Source organism: Hirundo rustica, chromosome 3 (assembly GCF_015227805.2).
Source record: "Hirundo rustica isolate bHirRus1 chromosome 3, bHirRus1.pri.v3, whole genome shotgun sequence".
Taxonomy (NCBI): domain Eukaryota; kingdom Metazoa; phylum Chordata; class Aves; order Passeriformes; family Hirundinidae; genus Hirundo; species Hirundo rustica.
The window spans coordinates 113,806,056-113,816,281 of NC_053452.1; the positions used below are offsets into that span (position 1 = coordinate 113,806,056).

General features: G+C 55.3%; 1 protein-coding gene across 2 annotated transcripts; it reads right to left on the reverse strand.

The window, feature by feature from the left end:
• Positions 1 to 3,577: 3,577 nt before the first annotated feature.
• On the reverse strand, positions 3,578 to 9,959 carry XKR5 (XK related 5). Of its 2 annotated transcripts, XM_040059029.1 has the most exons (7): positions 9,902 to 9,959; positions 8,906 to 9,089; positions 8,639 to 8,808; positions 7,785 to 7,994; positions 7,490 to 7,659; positions 6,872 to 6,983; positions 3,578 to 6,149 (listed from the first exon to the last, which is right to left on the reverse strand). In XM_040059029.1, the coding sequence occupies exons 1-7, from the start codon at positions 9,957 to 9,959 to the stop codon at positions 5,155 to 5,157; spliced, it is 1,899 nt and encodes a 632-aa protein (XP_039914963.1). In that variant the 3' UTR covers positions 3,578 to 5,154. The 2 variants fall into 2 exon arrangements, with proteins under 2 accessions (XP_039914963.1, XP_039914962.1); XM_040059028.2 differs by lacking the exon at positions 9,902 to 9,959 and having other exon boundaries at positions 8,906 to 9,300.
• Between the last annotated feature and the right edge of the window lie 267 nt (positions 9,960 to 10,226).

Sequence of the window (10,226 nt, forward strand, 5' to 3'; positions counted from 1 at the left end):
TTCCCAAAGCCCCAGCTCGATGTGGGGTGTAGCAGTGTGGACAGAGACAATCCGAACGGGTCTCCAGGACAAAAGAGTGGAACATTTGCTGTTATTTGTTGAACTCAATCCCTAAAATCCCCGCCAAAGCTCCTCAAGGGAGCTCCAAGGACATGAGGGGAACAGGCGGGGCCCTTTGGTGGCTTTGCTTAGGAAAATCAAGGTATAAACAGTGTTTTGACTTGAAAGATCTCCCTTCAAGCAAAACATGGATCCTTTCGCTTCCAGGGTCTTGTTCAGCTCCACCAGCATCCCTGGATCCCCACGGATCCCTCACAAATCTGTCTTATGTCCAATGAGGATGGATTCACAGGAGGGAGAAAATACTGCTCCAGCACACTGGAGAGAACTGAGCCGTCTCAAACCTGGTGCTAAGAGCACAAAGCATTTTCCTCCAGCCAAATCCAGCCAGGGAAGCACAGTCCCAGGGTCCTCATTAAGCACTCGGTCCTATTAGGCAAGTCCTGATTAGCTGGGCTTACCCTCTGCTCCCCCCCTCCGTGGTATTGTTTAGCCTTGGAGCCATGGGCACAGAGCTGCAGCCTGAGCCCTGCCTTTTACAGCAACACTGAAGGCACCAGAAAGGGATTTGCAGCAAACCAAATTTAATTAAAGGAGGAAAAAATATCCAAAGTTTCAGCTTGGGAAAAAAAAGCAGACAAATAACAACAGCCCCAGGGCAAATATGTCTATTTTCTGTAATGTCTAAGTATTGTGTTTCAATGTTGTTGGAAGTGAAAAGATGTTTTTTTCCGGGGAAATCTTTCTTGGGCTAGTTTGGGAGGTGTGTGTTACATCACTCTGGAGCTGGAGGGAATGTTTTTCACCCAGCCCAAAACCTGGCACCCATGGACAGTGCTCAGAAATTGGGCTGCTGGAGGGTGAGATCCCAGCAGGGCTGGGGCAGGGCTGCTGCCCTACACTCAAGCCCTGTTGGTACAACTCCATCCTGCTTTATTTCACCTTGAAAGAGGGACAAGCATGACCCATTAAAAATAACCAGCCAAGGGGACAGTGCCAGCAGTCAGGACAGCCACGTTCCCAAGCCCAGGCACTCACCTGGGCATTGTTTAATTTCTTAGGGACGTAGCCTCTGTTCCTGCCTGTTTGCTCCTTTTTCCAGAACACCAGAGTGGCACAGCCAGTTCCTCTGGGGAGCCCTCGGGTCACTCCCTGCATTGTCAAAATTCATGCTTGGTTCCTGCTCCCATGTTGCCCTTGAGAGCTCCTCTCACCTGTGGCATTGAGCTCTCCTGGGCTGGAGCATGACTCTCCACCTCTCTGAAGTGATGGAGAGGGTTCCCTGAAGAAACAAAATGAAAAAGAAAAGGTTCACAGGAGGCAAATGAGCAGAAATTTTCTATTCCAGAGCAGGCAAAAGCACTGGACAATCTGTCCGAGTGCAGTGGGATGGAGTTATCCCCTTGCTCCAGCCCTTCTGTGAGTGAGTGGCTGAAGCCCAAATGTTGGTGATGAGCACCCCCAAAAGCTGGGCAGATCCTGGTCTAGCTCAGGATCATTTCTCATCTGAAAACAGCTTCATGGGAGATGCTGCAGAAGGAGCAGAGGGTCTGGCCAGGTCTCCTCAAGCGTTTGGAACATTTCGAAGACAACATCAGCAGGTGGCCTGGAGCAGTTGGTCCATTTCCCCTCTGCCAGCTGCAGTTTTCCATCCTGGGTTTGGACTGCCTCAGGCCTCCATGTTGCTCCACACAGAGCAGTGACCTGGGATTTGTGGGATTTCTGCACCCTATGAGTTGATGTGAAGACAGACCAGAGTGTGGACTGACCATGTCACCCACCTGGGCACAGCTCCAAGGATACAGCACCAAAATCAGGACTCAGAACCATGGTGATGACCACTGGAGCCACTTCTACCAAACCGCCAGGGTCCCATCGTGCATCCAGTGGGATCTGGGGCACCTCCCCTCACACAGACACCTTTTGACATGAAGGCACCATGGGGTGTTTACAGGTCAATGACTCTTCTGAAGAGGGCAAGACCCTGACAGTGATTTTCAAACATTCCCCATGGCCCAGTGATGCCTGGGAAGTGAAAGGAGATGCCCACAGCCGTGGTCTCATTCCCGCAGGCACTCGCTGTGCACTCCACCTCCAGTATCCCAGAGCTCCCCATTTCATTCCCACTGGCTCCAAATGCAAAGCTGCAGCAGCATCACTCCTGCAGCTCCCTCTCCTCTCCAGTCATCACCCCTGGAGGGATTCAAAACCTGTGTGGATGTGGCACATGGGGACGTGGGTTAGTGGTGGCCTTGGCAACCATGGGAATGGTTGGACTGGATGGGCTCAGAGCTTTTCCAACCATAATGATTCTGTAACACAGGCGCAGGAGGTGCACACGGTATCTGGACCTTGAGCAGCATCTCCCTCTGGTGGCAAAGGAACAAGAGGTTTTGGGGAGAAACTCCTCCACAGGGTGATTTCCCCGGTCTGGCAGCATTGGGAAAAATCTGGAGGAGCACCAGGTCATTGAGGCATCTTCAGTTCGGCCTCCCAGAAGACAGGAAGGGTGGGGAAGGGTGTCTGAAGCTGTGATTTGCTGCTGGAGTCCTCCTACTTCAAACAGGGCTTTAGAATTCACTGAATAGGTTTAGATGTGATATCGGGAAGAAATCCTTCCCTGTGAGTGTGGTGAGGACTTGGCACAGGATGCCCAGAGAAGCTGTGGCTGTCCCATCCCTGGAATTGTCCCAGGCCAGGTTGGATGGGGCTTGGAGCAACCTGGAGTGGTGGAAAGTGTCCCTGCCCATGGCAGGGGATTAGAATGAATCTTTAAGATCCCTTCCGACCCAATCCATTCTGGGATTCTCTGATTAAATACAGGTTATTCCTACAGGTGGAGTGGCTCAGTGCTGGGACTGTTGAAGCACGCAGGACTTGGGTGCAACAGGGCCCTCACACAGGCTGGAAACCTTTAAGGAGAGACAATCCATATTAACTATCCCACCCAATTTCACATTGCTCCCAAGGAGAAGGTGAAGAGGAGCATGGCTCACCAGTGACCAACTCTCATCAGGGAGAACACAGCCCTCACACAAACACCCTCATCCCTACCCCAGTCCTCGTGCACCCTCTGTCCCCAGATTCCCCTCTTCCCTTTTGCCAGTCCTTGATCTATCCAGGATTTCCACAACCACCTCATCCGAGGTCAGAGCTATCAGCTCACAGTGCACCTCTGCACTGTGGATGTGCTCTGAGAAGTCAAAGTCCACGTTCTCGCCTGACTCCTGTGCACAGAATTATTCTTTACTTTCTCAGAACTGTCTGTTTCTTTTCTGTCTGGCTTGTGGGAGTTTCATGCTGGCTGAATCTTTTTCTAACACCCAACCTTAGCCTTCCCTGACACATTTTCATGCCGTTCCCTCAGATCCTGTTGCCCAGGTCCCTTCTTCACCCTCCCACTGGAAATCCTGACAGACAACTCATCCTGGGGCTGCAAGAGCCAAGAGTGGGAAGAGAGACCCCTTCACACTCATTTTCACCCCCAACATGAGACACAGACGCAGCAAAGGCTGGGTTGGGGTGTTTTCAAGCATAATTATATATTATCAAAAGTAGAAAACCAAGCTGGATAAAAATTCCTGTAATGGGCTGGCAGCACCGCTGCCTCCTGTGTGATCCACACAGTGAGAAGGGCTCTGGAAAAGCCACTGGAACTGCTCCTGCATGCAGAGCACAGCCACAGCACAGGGGGCTGGGGTCCAGATGGAGACAGGGAGCATTCATCCCCTTGGAATGTGGCTTTGCTCCATACTCAGCACCAACTGGGTTTTCCGTGCCCCGAGGAAACATTGGCTGGGTCAGCCCTGAGCAGTGGATGCACCATGGAAGCTTTTTTAAATAATTCATCACATGCCTGTGCCCTTCCTGCTGCCTTTTCTGCCCTGTGGCAGCAGCAGAGTCCTGCCCACAGTGGGACAACAGCTGGAGAGCACAGCCAGATGTGCTCCAGCTGGCACTCAGGGTGTTGGTGGTGAATCCAGCTGATCGCAAATCAATTAACAGGTCAAGCCATGTCCTGGGCACAAATGCATGCCCAGCCAGCTTGGTGGGAAGCACTGGCTATTTCTGAGACCATGGTGTTGATGGTTTTAGTTCCTGACACAAATAAACCCTGCCTGCACTGGGCTTTGATGGTGGCAGTAGAACTGGTTTGAGATTTGGCCTGAGACTAAATTTAGGAGGAAGCGTCCAGAGAGATGTGGACTATAACCGGGTAACCTGGTCTAGTGAAAGGTGTCCCGGAATGTGGCAGGGCTTGGAACTGGATGAGCTTTAAGGTCCCTTCCAACCCAGATAATTCTGGGGTCCTGTGATCTATAGCTGGAAGAGGACAAGGAGGAGGCTGGAGAGAAAAGAGCACTGGAGGAAGCAGGACAGTGGGCAAGCAGCAGGACATGGCTTTTGGCTGTAATTCCAGGTTCTGAGGTTCTGGTCTGCAGCAAGAAGAGGATCTGCAATCCTATGTGACCCCCAAAAATGGAGCTGGTAAAGGCCTCAGGATAAACCTGGTGGGGAACAAAAAATCAAGCAATGCTGATCCTTACTTGAGGCCTTACTCTGCCCAGAAGGAAGGACATTCCAGAGTAAAACCATCATTTTTCTGATTTAGGCACTTATTTGTCCTGAGAAAACTGCTTTGGCCAGCACTGCAGCCCCTGGAGACAGCAACCAGATCTCCACCCTGGGACAGGCCAGCAGCTCGTGCAGGCACTGGTTAGAGGACACACCTCAAGTCATTGTCACAAACACACCAAAGGCAGAAGGCTCCAGCTGCCCAGCAGGTTTGTGACATAAATAAGCTCAATAAATAACCAGCCCTGGACTTTCAGGGCTTTTTAAGGCTTTGGAAGTTCTCCAAGACTGCCAGTAGGACATGTACTGTGAGGGAAGGTGATGTCTCAGCGATGGAGGAGCACATCTGCCCCACAGCAGGGGCACGGCGGGGACAGTCTTCGTGCCACCACCTCCTGCCACATCCTGCTGATGAGACAGCCACCCCAAGGCTGACCCAAGGTGACAGTGCAGCCATTTACAGGGTCACTCTGGTAACCCAGACAGGTCTGGCCTCTCTCCCAGCTCCCCCAGCCCTCGTTAGGGGCATTTAGAGCAGGCCTTAGGGGTGGAGGTGAAGCACGGCGACCTCAGCTTACTCCTCACCACAGTCCCCTGAGGGCCACAAGGGTGGGTGTCCCAAAGGTGATGGCACCCCACAAGGGCACCCTCTGTCCCTGTGGGCTCTGAGTCCTCTTTGGGGGGACCTGCCACCCCACAGCTGCCCATATTGATGAAGGAAGAGCTTCTCTGCAGACCCCTGTGGGCACAAGCACCCAGGATTGGGCTGATGCTGGCCATCCCAAGGGATAAATCCCCTCCTCTTCCTCCTCCTGCTCCTTCTCCCAGGCAGCCCTCGCTGTCCCTCTGCACCAGGGCCACGCTTGTGGCTGTCCCCGTCCCAGACGAGATGATGCCTCCTGCACTCGCACTGAAATACACAGAGGAGCTCTCGGTTGAATCCGGGGAGAAGCCACTGGGATGGGATGTGGATGGGGGAAAATCAGGCTCCTGCCTTGCTCCATCCTCCTGTGCCATTCCCAGAGCGCCAGCGCTGGGTTTGGTGCCTCCTCCATTCCCCACTGCCAGTCCAGAGGGATGGATGTCCCTCATGGGGAGGGAAAAGTCTGCCCCAGGCTCAACAGCAGGAGGTTTCTCCATCATCCACCCTCCAGGAAAAGCCTCTCCCACGCCTCCATCTCCGAAAGCTGCGTTGATCACAGACAGATCTCCAGTCTTCAAGGCCAGCTTCACCAGCAGCCAGTGGTGATGGTCTGTCCAGCTGTCCTCCAAACACCCTTTGGACTGCAGCAGCGATGGGCTGGTCTCGTTTTTGGGCTCTGTCTTGGTCCCTTCCACTGGCAAGGACTCTTCATCTCCCAAAGTCCCTGAACTCTGCTCAGCCTGGGAGCTCTCCGCTGACACCTCCTCATTCCCAGCTGCTGCAGCACCGCAGGTTGTCTCCAGGAATCCCTGCCAGATCTCTGTGGATTTAGGATGGAGCAGGCTGTAGTAAATCACCAGTGCTGTGGCACCTGGAAAGGAGCAGAAAAGTGTCACCGAGGAGTCCCAGCAGCATTTTGGTCAGGTATGGAGAAGAGGCCAGACCTTGCTGCACCTCCAGATCAACAAGACCTTTGCAAAGATGCTGCTGAGAACTAGGTGTATGAGCAGCACATCTGTCAGGCATTTATGGGGATGCAGGAATCCCACTTGAGCAGCTTTTGGCAAAGGAAGTGCACACTCAACCCAGAATTTAATCTGGATTAATTTACAGACTGACAGTTGCCCAGCAGGGAGATGTGTGATGCAGGAAACATCCCATGTCACAGCATCCCCATCCTCTGGCCTTTAAATGAGACATCAGCATGGTCTTTAAGACAGCTTCCGACTTACACCCTAAACTCATCCAAGACCACAGGAAATGCTCCTTTTCCATCCCATTTCTTTACCATGTTTGATCTGAGGGTCTGGGGAGCTGCACAACCTCCCTCTGCCCCCATCCCACTGGGAAAATATGACCTTGCTTGGCACAAAGACGCTCCAAGGGCTGGAGCCCCTCTGCTCTGGAGCCAGGCTGAGAGCTGGGAGTGTTCACCTGGAGAAGAGAAGGATCCAGGGAGAGCTCAGAGCCCCTTCCAGAGCCTAGAGGGGCTCCAGGAGAGCTGGAGAGGGACTGGGGACATGAGTCTGGATGCACATTTCCTCAAACTACTCTCAAAATGTGCAACCCAAGCTCTAAAATCAATGTTCTTACCTATTACAGACCCCGACATGACAGCCCCAGTCACAGTCAGGCTGTCCCTCAGCTCTGCCTGCAGGAACCGGGTGCCCAACAGCAGCAGGAGCGTGTTCTCCATCAGCATTATCTGCAGGGCAGGGGGAAGAGAATCATCACTTACATCCTTCTGATGGCTTTAGATGTGCCTCTTTCTGGATTTTCTGGATTTTCATCACAGAATGGTTTGGGTCAGAAGGGACCTTAAAGCTCATCCCATTCCACCCCTGCCATGGGCAGGGACACCTTCCACTATCCCAGGTTGCTCCAAACCCCGTCCAACCTAGCCTTGAGCACTTCTCCTGTTACATTTTGCACCTAATTTATCACTGAAAACATAGAAGTTGTCTATGAACTGAACTTTCTGCAAGGTCTTCACCTGTTTTTGACCACTGACATTTTAAGGCTGCCCCTAAGGAATCAAAGCCAGTGCAGAAGGCACATCCACCGTGGCGGCCACGTGGCTTTGCCAGGACACAGTAAAACGCTGCATTTTGAGCAAGTGGTGATGTGAGAGGTGAAAATGGAGAGTCTGAGGCTGTTGCTCGTCCCCATCAGCTGCATCCATGTGGAATACAAAATGTTCCAGGTACTCACGGCATAAAATACAGCCACCCTGGCCTTGGAGGGGCCGGGCCGGACGTTGATGTAGCAGAAGATGTACACAGCCCCCAGCAGGCAGTTGAAGAGCCTCCAGCGGCACGGCTGGGACACAATATCCGTCTGCTGGGCCCCCAGCCAGAAGGACATGAGCAGCCAGTGGACCCCTGCAGGGAGAAGGGACTGAGTTTGCAAAGCCGCTCCTGGGGGAGGCTGCAAACGGTCCCAGCAGCAGGAGCACCACCAGGCTGACACTGGGGTGGGATGTGGGGAACAGCATCTCAGCTCTTACCTGCCACAGCAAAAACCCAGAAGGAATAGAGCCTGGCAAAGAGCACCAGGGCCAGGACTCGGGTCCCCAGCATCCCTGTCCTCCAGAGCAGCAGGCACAGGATGACAGCAGCCGGCGGGCTCAGGTGTCCGGGCTTCAGCAGGCAGGTGAAGTGGCTGTAGGAGACCAAAGCCCAGGCCAGGGAGAGCAGGGACAGCCCTGCGCTGACACCTGTATGGGGACAGGGGCGGTCAGGGCTCTGCTGGAGGCCCATAGGCACAGCAGGGCCAATTCTCTGTGTCAAGGAGGTGCTGGTAGCACGGCACCCCCCTACTAGCCAGACACCCCTTGATCCTGCCAAGAGAATCACAGAATGAAGGAATCACAGAAGGGAGCTTAAAGGCCACCCAGTCCAACCCCTTCGAATGAGCAGGGACACCTTCCACCAGACCAGGTTGCCCACAGCCCTGTCCAACCTGGCTTGAATGTTACCAGGGATGAAACTAGAGTATTTCAAGTAAATCCTGCTCAGTCTGAGTGCTGTCTCCATGGACAGAGCTCTGCAGCCCCAGGGCAGCTCCATCCCGGTCACTGCCATCAGACCAGAGATGGACAATGAGCCAGTGTGACCTTGCACGTGCCATGATTCCACACAGCAAAATCCCTCTCAGCACACCTGGAAGTTCACCTCCGGGGCAAAACAGCCACCTTTGCATTCAGCCACAGCGGATCTTTCAGCCACACTTGTCCCTGCTGCTTCACACCGAGGCTTCTCAGTCCCTTTGCAGCACATTTCCGCATCCGGAGGACACAGGCATCCCTCACCCAAACGCATCACCCCTCTACAAACCCGAACCATCCTCCTGGGAACTCACCGGGGATGAAGCCTGCTGGATCCACAGCCACCACGACATAGGCCTGGAGCAGAAGGTGAGGCAGGGTCTGCAGCAGAGCCTCCAAGAGCCGCAGCACACAAACATCCCCGAGCTGAGCCAGCACCTCGCCGGCACCGCCGCCCGCCTCCGCCCGCAGAACGTCCCAGTACCTGCAGGAGCCACCGTGACAGGATGCCCTGCTTTGAGGAAGTCTGGGGCTGCACCCGGGTTTTTGGGGTTGGGAGGACCGCGGGGAGCGTCTCTCACCGCTTCCAGAGGCCCAGCTGCAGGAGGTGGAGCGCCAGGAGCCAGCAGCCGGGTGCGCGTCCGTCTGCCCGGAACCAGAGGATGCTGAGGAGCTGGGCGGCGTAGCCGGGCACCAGGCAGGCGATGGTCAGCCCGAACCAGCCCAGCTGCCCACGGACAAGGTAGTGGATGATGGCACAGAGCCCTGGAGAAGGGCAGAGAGGCGGTGCTGAGGGATGGCACAGCCACACCTCCCCCAGCAACGGAGCGGTGCCATTCATAACCACAGAATCCCAGAATGGTTCGGGTGGAATGGGACTTTACAGCTCATCTCATTCCACCCCCTGCCATGGGCAGGGACACCTTCCACTACCCCAGGTTGTTCCAAGCCTTGTCCAGCCTGGCCTTGAACACTTCCAGGGACCCAGGGGCAGCCGCAGCTTCTCTGGGCACCCTGTGCCAGGGCCTCAACACCCTCACGGAGAGGAATTTCCTCCTAATATCCAATGTAAACCCGCTCTCTGTCAGTTTAAAGCCATTCCCGCCAGAACTCCATCTCCCAGCCCGCCCAGGGGGCTCGCAGCCCTTGTCCTGGGCTTATCTCCAGCTGCCGGCTCCCGGTGGCTTTGTCAGCTGAGGCACAGCCACCGCCACCGAGGGGCCCGGCCCCCAGGAAGGCTCTGATAAATACCTCGGGCTCCAAAACAAACAAACAAATAAATAAATAAATAAGCGGGGCGGGGGAAAAAAAAATCGATTTTTCAAGCATGAAAAAAAGATAAATCCAAGAGGACGGCAGGGCCGGCGGGGATGCCGGGAGCAGAACCGCGCATCTCCCGCAGCGCGGGGCGCAGGGGTGAACAACGCTCCCCGCTACACGGAGGTGATTCGGGACCCCCGGGATGGCCGCAAAGGCGTCACTGCCACCATCCCATCCTCCTTCCCCGCTCCCCTCCGCCGGAGCGCAGCCCCCTCCAGCCCCCGCGCATCCTGCGCGCATCCTGCGCGCTCACTCACGGGCGCCGCTCTCCGCCGCCAGCAGCGTCAGGCTGAGCCTGGGCACGGCCCCGCGCATCCTGGGAGCAGCACAGGGAGGAGGAGGAGGAGGAGGAGGAGGAGGGAGGGAGGAAAGGGAGGAGAAGGAGGAGGAAGAAGGAGCCGCCGGGGCCGGTCGCGCTCCGCCCGCCCCTCCCCGCGCACCTCCCCCAGTGTCCCCTCCCCGGGCAGTGTGACATCACGGTGCTTGCGTCACCCCCGGGGTCTGCGGGACCTGGACACGGACCGGCTTCACCAGCCCGAGACCCCTGGAGCTGCTGTGCACTGCCACGAGCCCATCCCGTAT